At 36.7% G+C, this 15894-nt stretch overlaps 1 protein-coding gene across 5 annotated transcripts in view; it reads right to left on the bottom strand.

Moving 5' to 3' along the window:
- The window catches only part of RAPGEF4 (Rap guanine nucleotide exchange factor 4), a 157432-nt gene that overhangs the window by 122399 nt on the left and 19139 nt on the right, over positions 1–15894 (bottom strand). For 4 of the 5 annotated variants that reach the window (XM_064451608.1, XM_064451607.1, XM_064451609.1 and 1 more), the window contains one exon: positions 11594–11740. In XM_064451608.1, the coding sequence (XP_064307678.1) occupies positions 11594–11740 (147 nt within the window). Of the gene's footprint in view, positions 1–7039; positions 7061–11593; positions 11741–15894 lie in introns of those variants that run through there. The other variant, XM_064451611.1, reaches the window with a different exon arrangement.

The raw sequence follows: 15894 nt of genomic DNA, 5'->3' as shown, positions 1-15894 counted from the left end.
AGCTTCTCAAAGACCAAGTCATACAAAAATCATATTGTAATGCACATTTTTATTCTGCTAAAACAAAACAATGATATTGCACCTGTTTCCACTAACCTGTACTCAGGAATGTCTGGATAGGGTTTAGTGGAAATTAACAGAATAAAGCTTGTCTGTCTATTTTGGAAAATAATGGCATTTTGGAAGTGGTTAATACTCTGAGAAAATGGTTTGCATGGGTAGTCAGAAAAGATATTTTTCAAAGGTCAAGAGAGAGGTGGAATGCAAAATTAAATAGAAATTACTCAGGAAACAGAGGCAAGCTGAATTCTATCAATAAATACTAAATGCAGGATTTGGTGTGCAAACTTTTATTTGTGCATTTCAGTTTTCTTAATTTGAGATTTAACTGAGAAACCATTTTAAGCAGAGCTCAGAGGAAATACACACTAAAGTTCTTATCTAATCAGGCATGAGATAAAGGATAAAGAAATTTAGCCTTAAACATCACACTAGACTGATGGTATTAATCCACAAATTCTGACAAACCACTGATTTAAACAGCAGCCTGTAATAGAAATACTGGTTGAAAACACAGATTCTGTGAACAATCACATCATCACAGAGTACAAAAATACAGGAAGCACATGCCTTAGAAGGCCACCATGTCTTATTATATGCTGCTCTTGAATATTTGTGGCATAAAAAAACCATTCACCAAAAGAAGAAACAATTATCCATGAACAGGTTGTTCCATAAATCCCCTTGAGATTTCAACATTTCAGAGGGCCTGCAGGCCCCTCGAGGCATGTTTTCAGGCCTGATACTTTCACATTGCTGGTGAACAGGTTTCTAGGAATTTTGTAGTTCACTGAACTAATGGAATTAGAGCATCATCCACTAACGCTGAGAACTTTAAGCGCTGGAGCTCCCGTGCTCAGATTGAAACAAGGATTGATTCAAGAGCAAGCACATGGATGATCTTGGTTTTTAAAAACCTCTTTCTCTTCTTGGTATCTGGGACTGGCCATAATCAGCATAGATAACAGGCTAGGTAAGCCCTGTAATTCTTATTTTCTGCCACAGGAGAGATATTCCATATTCAGTTCCTAGTCTTTTATATCTTCATTTTTTAAGCATACCTCTGGGATGCCTAGAATTTGTAAGTTTGATTTGATTTACCTCAGTACAAGTATTGGGTTGACCATTTTGTTAAGCACCCCGAACTACTAAGCCACAAAATCATTTGAGTGATTCCAGCCTCATGCTCTCCTATCACATCTGCTATGTCAGTGGATACAAACTGTTACAGAAGGGGAGATGGTAAAGAGGATTTAAACCTAGTGCCAACAGCCTGTGCTGCATATTACACAGGGAGAAGGAAGCAATTAGTAATTACCTGGGTTGAAATCCCACAATGCTCATTGACTTCAATAAGGTATGGTTTCACCATGGATGAAAAGAGGGGAGGAACCAGTCTAAGGGAAAGGGCAAACATTGAACCTTACAGCTCTGATTACGACCAGAAATTGAACCTTACAGCTCTGATTATGACCAGGAAAAGACATCTATCAGAACTGTTCTATCTAAGGCAAGCAAAGGACACTCTCTTTTTGAGCCCATTTATTAATCCATACACCTCATAAATAGATAATGTCTGGGGTTTAGATTGTTTTGAGTTTTAAGGTGTTGAATGTTCATTCAAGGGAATGCTTCTTTAAGGAAGAAGGAATTTACATTCCACTAAATAGGACTTGTAGGCTACGTTTTTCTAGCTACGTGAAAGTGAACACTTCTACAATATTTTTACAAAACAGTTTATAAAATAAACAAGACGGTCAGAACAAAAAATAATAATAAACAATATAATAGCCTTGTTTTCAGTACGTGTTAATCTGCATAAGATCGTCCACTGCCACAGATGTGATTGCCAAAGATCTCTATTTTTTTTAATACCAGCAGGTTTAAGCTAATGGATTTTTAAAATGTCAATATTAAAACATATCCATTGATCTAATACATGGTATCCCATTATTTGCCTGACCCATTATATAGTGCAAGCAGAAAGCACCCATTCAAATGCAGCATTCAAGCACGCATTCTGTAGGAATGCCTTGAAGGAACACACAACCATATGCATTGCTGTAAAGCAACAAAAATGCATTGCTGAAAGGAAGCTTCTATGGGTTTACTAATTTTCTCAAGAACCTGGAGGAACCAGTAATAATAGTTAACCTTTTGTGTGAGGAAGAAAAAACACAACTCATCTGAAAAGAAACCAAGGACTGAGATGATAACGCTGACCAGAAGATCAGAAAGGGTCGATCTCCAAAATAACCTCATCCACATATGACCCCATGGTTGAGTTAAGGAACAGATGGTCTGTGTCAAATCCAACAGTTTAGAACAAAGCCTCACGCAGTTGATGACTTTGGTATCCATGTGGCAATTTGCCACAGAAATTTGACAAGACAAATATGAATTTAAGGTACTAATACATACACACAATATATATTAGATAGATTATATACACACACATATCTACAAAGACATAATTCTGTGTTATTCATTTTTTCTCTGTGACAGACAAGAATGAGACACATACTTGGTAGTTAAAATGTATGTTTGGGGAAAAAAAGCCAGAAACTATTTTATAAGCTTCAAATCTTATGATTCTTCTGAAAGACATTTTTACCTAATAAAAATGAACACATGAAGGACCAGAAGTTTGTTCTCTGAAGTAAGATTCGTAGGCTCCCAGTTGTGTTTTGCAATATATGTTTTTGCCATTTACCACATCATGCTTACAGATACCACATTTAATAATACAATCTGCTGAGGATGAAAAGCACTTTCTTTGCTAATAAAAAAGCTGGTTATAGAAAGTGCAAGTTTGGCGGTAAAGCTTCAAAGAACAATAGCAGCCTCAAAAACATCTGCAGACTTCAAGTGTACACATTTCAGTTTGTCAGATGTTCTTCTGTAATTTAAATATTTTAAGAATTAATCAAAATAATTTCTTAAAAATCAGATTAATTAATACTTTTCAACTTTACCTCTAACCATGATAAAACATGACAAAACCAATAAAGGCATTACCTAACAGGGAGACTTACATACTGGATGTTTTCAGTGGTGCCCAATGACAGGACAAGGGGCAATGGGCACAAACTGGAACACAGGAAATTCCACCTGAGTATGAGGAAAAACTTCTTTCCTGTGAGGGTGCCAGAGCAGTGGCACAGGCTGCCCAGGGAGGCTGTGGAGTCTCCTTCCCTGGAGACATTCAAACGCCGCCTGGACGTGGTCCTGTGCCCCCTGCTCTAGGTGTGCCTGCTCAAGCAGGGGGGTTGGACAAGATGATCCCCAGAGGTCCCTTCCAACCCCTACCATTCTGTGATTCTGTGATGTTTCTATTTCCTTTTATCCAAGAAGGAAGCTCAAATAAGTCAAGCTTTCTGCAATATAATTTAAGACACTTTGAAGTGCTAATAAACATATAAACATTTACAAGGGTTGTAAATAGGAATGGCAATATATTTTGGCACAGTGTCTGGTATAATAGGATTCAACAGGGGCTTCAAGTTGATGGGCATTACTACAGCGATACAGAATTGCACCTAGGAGAAACCACATGTTAGTATGGTTGCAGAGAAACCAGGCCTGCAAAGCCTTATTCCACCTCCACATAGTGATCAGTGACAGTCACAAAACGTTGCTATTGAAATACATTCAGAATAAACCAGAGACTGAGGTGAAAACTAATTTTAGGCATTGATATGCCTAAGAAAATGGAATTTTTTTAACTGTCTGCTAAAGACATAACAACGAACTATGCAAGCCTGGCAAAACTGAAGTTGAGGGCCAGAGACAGAAAACAAGAGATAGAGAAGCACTTGTTTTACAAAGATATCCTTAAGCAGAGCTGAGAGACTGATCAAAGTAAACATCCCACCTCAGAAGCTGCTGAGAATGAGGTGATAAAGTGTATAGTCAAGGAGAACAACTAATTGGGATGTTGATAAGAACTAAACCAAAGTGCCCAGGAGGGGAACTATCCTCATTATAATACTAAATATCAGGCCCATAGGCCAGGAACCACCCCCACTCCAGTAAGCCCCTTAATCTATGAGCATGCGTGGTAAATTAAGTAAGCTGTACCATTACATCGAAGTGAGAAAGAAACTAACCAATTATTAGCCAAGGCAAATATTAGCTGTGATTGACACATTTAACTGTATAAATGCCTTGTAGTTTCTCGGTGCAGTGTGCTAGCTTTGTGGAGTTACCACCTAGCACCAATCTTTACACAAAAACGAATCAAATAAAATACCTCCGCTCTGTGCGTAGTTTGGCGTTTTGCACACCGGCCGAGCAAACCTGCTTTTTGGGATAACAGGATGACATAAAAGAACACGCATCAGGAAAGTTCATTGCAGAGAGACATAAGGAAGGACCAGGCCTCTCCAATCAGCTTGTTATTTTTCAGTCTTTTCAGTCGCTTAAGGGATGTCTGAAGTGCCTGCGACTGCCACCTTAAAACAACACTAACAACAAAGAAAGGAAAACTCACAGAGTTAAAACTAACCAGATCTCTTGATCTGCTGAAGAAATTGTGCCTCACTGACAATACTGAATATCATACATAATCGCACAGCAAATTATCTGAAACAGTGGATAATAATTGATTATGAATGGTCATAACGCCATTATTTAGAAAAGAACACATCACAGCAAAACTCTATCAATAGACTTGTACGCTTCCATCAGTACATATCATGCCAAGAGAAAAGTTGTGTTACTGAAGTAAAAAAATCTAAATTAATTTCTAGATATGTTTCTCCACTGCCAGTGACCAGGAAGGTTACCCTAGGAGATACACTGTCATAAACAGTGTTCTCGAAATCTGCATCCATTTTTTTAAAACAGGAAGTGATTAATACATCTGAATGAAAGCAGCAGTCACTGTGCTGCTGTGCTGACAAACATGGCTTGTTCTCACATAAGTCTGGCTACTGAGGATAGAATGCCGTTCCATACTTGTTTAAATCTGCTCCACCAGACAGAGCATCACTCGTTAAAATTAGAAATGTCTGACAATGCAAAACAAAATAAAAAACCTAAGAGCATATTACAAGGATGGTCAAAACCAATATAACAGCAGCACTAAAGGCCAGATTCTGCTCCCACTTAGCTCCATGTGTATCAAAGCAATCGTACAGTATTCACTTGAAATAGCTCAGTTCACACCAGCAAGACTGGGAGTGCAATCTGGCACTTCTTGTTATAATAACAATTTTGGAATCTTTCCATGCTACTCACTTGCATGCTTTATCAGTATTAACACAGAAGGTATGAGGATGGGATGTTAGTTACTTTCAAAGCTTTACTCACATCTTGTCAATTCTGTGTTTACTGTCATATTCTAAAGCCAGGGAGGGGAGGAGGACTTTTTATATTCCTCCTCCTTCCATGTTTTACTCTAGGAAAAAATGTCCTGCTTGCCTATCATCACTTCATTTTCCAATGTCTCTCACACTAGCTCTGTTTCTTTGCATACAAATTTGAATCAGTCATCAGCTGAAGATTTGCAGATGGCATAAGGCAACAGATTCCACACACTTGGGTCCTTCCACATCTTCCTTCTGTGTGGTATTCTATATCTGATAACACGGAATAATTCCTCCTTATTCTGACAAGATGGCTATTTGAGAGCTTGGTGAACACAGTATTCCAGCTACATTGCAAATGCAGGCTACTACAATTTGAGCACTTTTACATTTCTCACATAAAACCCCGTTAGAGAGACAAATCATCAAGGTAGAGTTTGAGCAGTCAATGGAGAGTGTGACATGAAGCGGGTAAAGACAGCTGGGTGTTCCATGACCACCTTTTTATACTTTTGTGAGTCTCCAAGCACTTCACTATTTTAAATCACATGATCATCCATCCTGCAAAGCTAAATATTCTGTATTTTATTAACTAGAGTTTTATATCTCCACTATGTTCACCTATGGGAAATCAGTAAATCAGAGCAGAGACTTCGGCAATTGATTACTGGGCAATAAACTGGCAAAGTAGTATACCATAAATCAAGCTGATAGTTTAGGGTCTGGACATGAATCTGATTTTTTGTTTGATTCCCCCCTCCAAGTATTTCATTTCTCAGATCAGATTTAATCTCTCACTTAAATGAACTGGAAAGAATTTCTGGTATGGAATACTCATTGGTGAAAAGGTGCATTAGAAAGTACTGACATTTACATGAGATTCCTGATACTCCTTAAACATGCTGAAGTATTCAGGAGTCTACCAGAGAAAGAAGCAAGAACATTCTCAAGTAACAATGTAACATATTTTCCAGCAGCCTAAGGCAAGGAAAAGGCTGCCTCTCTGAAATGCTGCCTACTGCATTACACTGCAAAACACCTACCTGAGATTCAGTGACGTACTTTGATAAATTATGTACTTACAGCACGGCCAAATGGATAAAACATGAAAATTCTTACATGTTCATTTTCATCAATGTATTTTTACAGTACCTTCGTAATTCCTACTGACATAATCCTGACACACAAAATGAGGCATACGATTATATTATACCTTGATGTAAGGGATACGATTAGATACACCTTAAAAAGACAAACTGATATTACACACAAATGCACTGGGAGCTGTGGTCTCAATTCTGATGAACTTAAGCCTTATTCAGAAATCTCACTGAACAGTGCTACCACATTTAAGTCGGCATGCCATTTCATATTGTATTTCCTACACAGCATTCCACTGAATCTATATGTAAAATTTCTTTTGTTCTGACAGAGGACCTGTTTTTAAACTAGCTCATTAAAACTAGCATTCACAGCGTTCAGAAAACAAAGACGGCAAGAAAGCTGCTTCTCCCAAAGCTATCACCTCAGAGCAGTGAAATCCTCTGAGGGCTACTGAATTATCATCAGATGGGCAAAAGCAGGAAGCAAGTTACACTACTGTTTATCAGACTACAAGATGTGTAAGTGCTGCTGAATATGAATAAAGCAATTAAAATATTCGTTCTGACCTTATAGTGGCCAAGACTCCCTCTCTCCAAAGTTACTGCATACCGAAGTAATAGCTGTTCTTCATTTACTCAAGATCAAATGTTTCTCAAGGCATGTTCAGTAACTTCTAACATAATCTTATTCCACACAAAAGGAAATTGGTTATTTGTATGTTACCCAAGGAAGGCTGAGTAATTCACTGTGGTAGGAAAGACCGCTAAAAATAAGTCACCTCTCAGCAGATTCACTCCCTTCCTGACTGGGTTTGAATCAGTTTGCAACTGCCTGAAAGGACAAAGCTTGAGGATGAACTACAGAGAACTTTTGTAATGATAACACTGCTCAAATACATTCATTTCACTCCTACTCTGTTTAAAAGAATCCAACTATTAGGGGTGGAGCAAGCCAGTGACCCAACAGGATGTGCATGACCAGGGCTCCTCGTGTGTAGCCTTCTGCTTTCATGTTTATTTTTGGATGTATTTTCCTTTGTGCTTTGAAACAGTTTTTTCAGCAAGGTAGCCAGCACCACACTAACTCATTGATGCTAAAGAGGGAAAGCAAGTTCTTATCAACACAAAGAGTACTTCTGCCTACAGATTCACAGAGCATCTTGGAAGACTACAGCGTTATACCACTGACGAATACCTTTTTTCATGTCTGTTAGTGCTCCTCAAAGATGAAGGCCAGGGATAACCAGTCAAAAAGGCACATCACTAGTGGTTTCCAGAACCTCCTAGAGCTTCTTCATCAGGGAACAGTGTTCAGCTGTGTGAGAACCTAACCAGAGATTTCATCATCTCCAATCTGCTACAGCAGCCATTGATAGAAAACAAGTCTCCAAGGATGAGTAAACTTAGAAGTTCAATGCATGTTCCTGAACAGGATGTTACTTCAACAGATATAGTCATTAGAGAAAAGACTAGGCCATTTTAACCAGTAATTGTTGTTATCAGGACAATATCACTTGTTTTGACCAGCATTCCCTGACTGTTAAAAATGGAGATCATAGAAAATCTTTCTGTATTTAAAGGGTTAATTGAATATGTGGTTCTGTATGATACAGAAGGAATCTTATTATAGTTCTGATAAGGAATATCCTGTTTTTTCCTCAGAGTATTTAAATTTATAAAACTGACAGAAGAATAGTGATTAAAAAAAAAAGTCTGTTTAGAAGTAGCAATCTCTTTCTTTCAGGTATAGACCCAATTGTAACTGTACTCAAAGAATTTAATACACTTTGCTGTATATTGTGCATTAAATATGTTAGTAAGCCACATCTCATCCATGAAACATTCTACCAATACAACTGATTCTTAGAGCAATACAGCTAATACAGCTACTTTCCAATTTAAACAAAACTCAGAAAAATCTGCAAATCTATAATACAAAGTTATAGAGATTCTGAAAATTCCTTCTAAACTTTAAATAACTAAAATAGGTATTATATCTTTCTTGCTCTTAAAATCTAGTTTCAGGGTTTATACAAAAAGTTTTATAAGCAGTATAAATAGATATTTGTCTTTCAAAGAACTGCATAGATTTGTGGTAGGAAAACTTTTGTTGCAAACATGAACTCCTTCAGTAGGTTTCGGTGTTAACAAATTTTTACTATAAAGGAAGACAGTTCATAACTCTAAGTCCTATCATTTCAGATTAGTTGCACAATAAATTAAAGTCAATACTGAATCGATTTATACTGGTTCATTTTCCAAGATTATAGTTACAACCTAAGAAGAAAACAGAGCATGAAAACTTGTAGTCTTGGAATTTCCATGCTCTGTATGCCAAAAATCTTTAATCAGCTAACAAAGACTTTTCATTTGTTCTTTTCCTCAAAAGAAGGAAAAAACTAAATTTCCCCAAAAGTAAATGGTGGGGGGGGGGGAGACACCAAACAAAAAAATCAGATATAAATTATATTTTTTGCACTCCTATTATTAATCATAAAAACCCTACAATCATAAAAGCAGTAACCATTTTAAGAATTTCAACACTACAGCTTATTTAGGTTGTTCTTAAACTACAGTATTACATTATTTTGGAATTATTCAACTTTTTTATGGAGAAACTACTTATTTCTGGAATTCAATTCTCATTATCTGGAGAGTTGAAATTTGTATGGACTAGATTTTAGTTTTTATCGTACCTAGACTGTAATGACACTAACATTGTTGCCTTCTCCCATTTTTCCCATGGTACCACGGACAATATATATCTGCAATCCATTCTTGAATTTGTGGGGGTTTTCATTTAAAAAAAATTTTTAAATCATCTGAATGGCATATCACTATATTGATAACCATTTCCCCATATGGGCTTTGTCACAGCAAAGATATATGAATCTTAGGATAAGGGAGACAGAACAACACAGCATCCATAACATAATAAAAAGTTTCCCTGAAGAAAAGTATTTACGTTAATAATAATAACAACAACAACAACACACTGACATACTGCTGCTATTGCTAGTATATTTTGGGAGAATTTTCTTAAATAATTTCTGTCCATTTTGAACATTTTCTGTTTATCATACCTTAGCTGCAGTTTACGTAGGCTTTGGGATTAGTAGATTACAAGGAAACAAATATTGCCTTGAAAAAAAATAAACAACTTAATTCTACCTCAGACAAACCAGCAAAGCATTTCGTGGCGTAATTTTCCACTCACTAAAAGCACAGGGTACACCAAAATACATTAAAAGTTCACTGTAAAACTGCACAAAAGACAAAGAAGCACCACAAAGCTAAACTCTGGTCTGTGACTGACACCTGCAGCATCTGTGACATGCTCTACTGAAGAATTTAATAAAATCTGCAATGTACAAGATGTGTGCTAAGGCTCCCTGTGATAGCTCCCAATTCTTTCAACACACATGGCCTTTTCGAAAAGCATCTATGATCAAAAAACTCATCAAGACCAGCAAAATTGTTAGAAACAACATTGGATTAGTGATTAAAGACCAAATGACATTGGCATTTTTGTTTTAAAAAAAGTTTATACATGTTTTAAGGTTCAAAATTTTTAAGAAGGGAGCTTAATGTCCACTCCCCCAGTATTTCTGATAGGAAACCAACAATCTCTGAATGCTTAGCAGGAAAGTCATAGATATAGCAGAAATTACTCTGTTTAGACCAATTAAAAGTTAATTAAAAAAATGTTACTTGAGTAACCTACAACTGGATTTATTCTCCTTCATCATGAGCTTGTAAAGCACTATCTACATTAAAAATTTCTGACCACTAGCAAGTGTAGCATATGTTAAAACAGATGAGACCACTGGCATATTTAATCTTTTAATGCCAGGGTCTAAAACCGTAATGCAGCTCCTGTAGAGAAAAAAAGCATGAACTGCAGAAAAATATTGCATTGTGAATTTCCTCAAATTTGCCTTGTGTCTTTATAAGCATTTTCTTTTAGCTGTTGGCATTGCCAAAAAGCCAGTACAAATTACAGCTATGCAATTCAAAGAATGAAATCTGATATTGTCAGAGCATTCAATGGCAAGCATGTTTCGTTCACACATTGGTCTTTCATGCTTTGGCCCTGCTGCACCATTAACTCTGCTCAAGGCAACATATTTGCAGACAGGTGATATTAGTGCTGTTTTCTCTGCCAGTGTAGCTAGTTGTGGATTTGATTTTCTTTCTGATACCCTTACTTTAGTACTGCTTAGGACAATTATTTGGAGTATAATACTGCTCTTTCTCAGGAAAAGAGAAAGCCAAAAAAACTCTATCTGTCTGGACTTAGGAAAGAAGCTGAACTAAAATGCTACAACCACCACCTACTTAAATATAGTTAGTGTCCCTAGATCTGCAACTTTAGGACACTGTCACACCATCTGACAGCTCTACACAACACCCAAACTTGTAGAGTAAACGTTTAAAACAAGCTGGCAGTACAAATCAGCAATAGTGCAGGTCAGGCCAACAGGATACTTTCCAATTACCAGAACACTTTTCAAATCAAATCTAATGCTTACAAAAATGCAAACCGATTGAAGTTCAGCAACTTAGCACAGTAACATGTTAATGAAGTATTCTCAGCATGGATACCAAAGTACACACAGATTACAGAATGAAGAACCTCAGCAGTACGTTCTCCACAAAGGAAAGTTTTAAGGAAATTCACATGAAATCAGTAACTTAATTTTTAAGTGATCTTGATCCATCTGCAAATTCTAAACCCCTTACAGCTGATGAAGAGACAGGAGTAAAGGAGAATAATTTAAAATATCAGAGTATATTAAGGATAGACTCTCCTCATAAATGCCGGCAGTGGAAGCAACTTTAAGGCTAAGAAAGCAACACCTCCAGTATACAAATAAATTCCACCAGAAATTCCACCTAAGTTATTTCATTAGAAGAAGCCACAAGAAAGAAACACAGGAGTATGTAATCATGTAGAATAGGAAGCACTAAAAAGAAGTAAAAAGACTTTTATTTTTATCCAAAGTAATTAAAAAGAATTATTACTTTGCTTATGGTATAAATGTGCTTATATTTCATTACAAACACTTAAAAGCTGAAATCACTTTTTTATGCATAAACTGCAAATAAGTCTGAATTTACCTCCCAAAGTGCTTTAAAGTCCTTCTGCTCAATTCGAAGGAGCTCGCTAAATTCTCTGGTAACAATGGTGGCATGGCGAGGAGTGTTATCCAGAATGGACTCTCCAAAAGCAGTTCCTATTCCCAGCGTGCATATTGTCACAGCATCCTTTGAATTAAAAATAAAAGGACACATATTAAATATTCTAGGATGTTTTAAAAGTCTTTATGTCACATTTGATAATATCACTGCCTTAAGATTCTTCAGCAATTTGCTTTAAAAAAATAATTAAAAGTGCCAACAAAAAAAATAATATGCTGATTACCAAGCAAGTAGGACTCCCATTTTCTATGACCATCAGTTGAATTAGACACTTCTGTCTGCAAAGCAGAGAACACAGGAGTCACCTTCACCTTTGGAAGAAAGTTATGACCTCTGTTCATCTACCTCTAAAGACTGTTGTGATGATGAGATCCTGTAGAAATGTCAGAGGTGATCAGAGGATAACTAGCATCAGAAATGCAATCTTGGGATATAAATTTCTGCCACATATAGGCTACCCTCATCAGAAAGAAAATTTGACTGTTATGTTTTCTCAGTAAACATAACTTTCTATTATAATACCCTCTCGTATTTATAATGCATTTCTCTATATACAAGATCTGTATGCAATGCAGTCATACAGTTTAATTAACTCTTGGCCTTTCTGTTGAAAATGCCAATAAATCTCTCAATTGTTTATCGATGCCTGCCGATTAAGTACCATACTTTAAACAAAAAATTCTTTTCACATAAGTCAGGGATTTCAAGAAAACTACTGAAAGTCCAAAACAACCTGGGATAGAATATTCAGGATGGTCCCAAACATGTAGTAAAGTCCACTTCAAAAGAGTCTATGTGAGCACATGCCTTTCATGTGATGGAAAGATGTCTAAATCAATCTCCCTTGGCCAGGAACTCCTCTGTAATAGTTCCAATGTAAATTATGAGCAATTGCAGACAAAAAATTAGAGTACTTGAAAGTAAATAACTTGCTGAATCAAGATCTTTAGATACGTGTTCTATTTTAGGTTTACAAGCTGCTATGTTCCTGAGCACAGGCTTGAAGCTGAACACTTACGTATGTCTCTAAGATGGGCCTTAACTGACTGTCTTTTGAGTAATTTTTTAAAAAATATCAACAGCATTAAAAATTTAAACTGATACAGACTGCACTTTACTAAGGAAATCATCATGCACACAGACAAATACACATAAACATATACAAACACATGCTAATTTTACTTGATACATTAGAAATACAGTTTAATTCTAAAGTGTAGGATTCATGAAATGTCTACAAATACAAAAGCAGAAAATAGTCATCCCATTTACTACATCCTTGTGGCCGATAATCCAGGAGAGATGCATGCACATATTTCAGCATCATTTTCTGTGTTCAAAATTGCATTGTTTTCCTTTCATGCATCTAATAAGTGGTAATAGGCAAATGTTATTAAGATCAAGTTAGTAGCTTTATAATTGCATTACAAAGACTAATACCCATAATAGTCCAGTTTCCTGAACCATAGCAAATTGCTTTTGCACAGATATTACCACACAAAATTATGTGTTCAGGGAAACAAAATCAATTATGTCTCAGAAAAGACCTAGGAAGAATCCACCAACTTGTCAGAAATAAATTTTCAAGGAAGGCAAATATGAATGGACACTGTTTAAAAGAAAGAATATTTGGGAATGAGTAACTAGGCACCTAAAAAGAAGTCTCTACAAATAGCCTATAATACAGGCTATACACTAAAGTTCTGCCTTAACAAGCTTACCTTTCAGAGCTGAAACACTATATGCATGCTACCATACTCACAATTGCAATCAAAGGAGCTACAAAGAAAATGTGCCTACCGCTCACAAAAAATTTGATCTCCAGGTCTCCAATACATTATTTTCAACTTTACATAGAAAGTTCAGATAAAAGATCTCTGTTTAGGGCAGAATAACCAAATACCCTGGCAGAAAAAGAAACTTTTACATTAGGTGGATCATAAGCGATATTTACATCTTCCAACTTCTTTCTCACTCCCTTCTCTCCCTCCAAAAAAATAAACTCCTTTGAAACCCTTCACCTTTCTTGATTCTTTACAACCCTAAAGAATATATCTTTAAAGACAGAATAGAGGAGAAGAGAAAAGGAAAGGTGTTGTGTCAAAGAATGACTTCCTAAGATAACTTCTGATGAGGCAGTTGTTCAGCCTGAGACATAAATTAAAACTATGGGGTGTTAAGTCAAGGAGCTGAAATAGTTCCATCTACATTCATTAAAGAAAAGTCCAGGCTTCTGTCTAGTGAAAGTTTTTTCCCCAGCCATCATTGCTCTCCATTGAGATGCAGTTTCGCAGCCAGCTAGGGAGCAAGCCTTCAGAGCCCCATTTTCTCTCTGCCCTTTGTTTATACATCTCCAGCCTCCTGGGGAATCAGGTGTGTGTTTCCTATTACGCCTGTTAACCTTACACTCAAGAATCTCCTGCTGTTCAGTGTAGACTTCAGGAGGATTGCTGGCAGCTCAAAACTCAGTTTGCTGTTCCCCTCTGCAATCCCAGAAGCAGCAGGGGATTCTAGCTGCTGGTAACCAGCTAAAATTCACACAGCTATTTAAAAGGCTGTATTAAAGACTTAAAAAGATGAGATTGTTTCCATTGCTGTCTGTCCTTTGAACACACTAGAAAATGGTAGCGTTCAAATCAGAGGCTGTTTGTGTATTTAGTTTCACTGACTCTCACTGGCAGGTGAGACACATGCAGTGAGAGAGTTGCTAAACCTCCCCCCCATCAATCTAAAACATTATTGAATTTGTACGACCATTCTATGGAGTGGATGAGAACCAGAATCAAGGCTCTGCCTTATTCCCTCCCCCACCATCACAAGTCACATCCCTGCATGCCCGTCCCTGACTTGCGCCACTTTCTATTTTCCAACCTGGCAAATAGAACTTTTGTACTGTGTGTAAACAAAACCATGGTGTCTGAAAGAGAAATGAAGAAAACAGGAAAAAAAATTATGAGCGCTAGGTTGAAAGAGATTTGGCACTTTTCTTTGAAATTTTAGTTTATTCAGTATTTTGAGTTTATAAGGGAGTTGATGTAGCTAGTTTGGTTTTCATTTCATCATTTTCCCACACATTGTACCTTCAACTCACCTCTGCACCTGTGTCCCTCCAACACATGTTAGGGAATCCTCTTTATGCAAGACAAGGTGATTTGCTTAAAGGAGGCATTATGCTTCTAGAAAGACTGTGACCAACTTCTCTTCTAGCTCTTAATTAAAATATTTACATATCAGACAAATTGTACTGCAATAACATTCATTAGTTCCATACCTTTCTATCTGATCCTCTAAAAGCTACTTGCAATGTCTTGGGACCTTTTGCTAGTTTACCTGGCAGAAAGAATTGAAATTATTTTTTTATATTAACTTTCAATAAGCTAAGTTCAAAACTAAAATTAGTACAACAATGACACCGTGGAACTTAGCACAGGCCAACACACCCTGCTTCTCAGCTAAGTACATTAGTCCAGCCAATCTCTGTCTTACAATGGGTAGAGCAGTTCTCATGATCAAACCAAATAATTTAAAGCTAGCTTGGGCATATTTACACTGCACTACAGACTACAGTACAAACTATGCCTTGACTTCACATAGGTTGTTTGAAAGTCAATGCTTTGTGTTCAGTTTGGTCTGTTTTTAGCATCTGATCAGTTTAAAAAAAAACAACACCAAAATACAGGCAAGACAAACTAGCAATAGCCCCCAGCACACACTGTGATTCAGCTGGCAGAGTACAGCAAAACTGCAGATCAAATTTGGGTTTTGTCTTTCTTCTCTTCATTCCTTCCCTTTTTATCAGATAGGAACAGAAATCTTAATAATTTGGGGTAGAAGGCTCTGAATCTAATTGAGTAAAACAATGTTGTAGAATATGGCAAAGATGTCACACTGATGCTTTTGCCATAATGCATTTATTCCCAGCTTTATTCTAAGATATTACCAACAGCCATCCTTCATGAACCTGGTAATTTTCAAAATAGAGTTCAAAAATTAAACATATACAAGGCAGACAGCAGTATTTTTAAGACAACACCAAACTAGGGATATCTCTAAGATGAACTTTTATTACTGTATGCCTTGGTTGTAACATGGGTAGGTAACAGTGCCAAATAAAAATTCAGAATCTGTTCATAACTGAGGGTAAAGACCTCTTTTTCATAGATTATAAACAGGCTGCATTTTCTGTTTATTTTGAAGGTGACTTACTAAGTCTTTGTGTG

Source organism: Phalacrocorax carbo, chromosome 5 (assembly GCF_963921805.1).
Source record: "Phalacrocorax carbo chromosome 5, bPhaCar2.1, whole genome shotgun sequence".
NCBI classification, from domain to species: Eukaryota; Metazoa; Chordata; class Aves; order Suliformes; family Phalacrocoracidae; genus Phalacrocorax; species Phalacrocorax carbo.
This window is presented reverse-complemented; position numbering and strand designations above follow the sequence as displayed.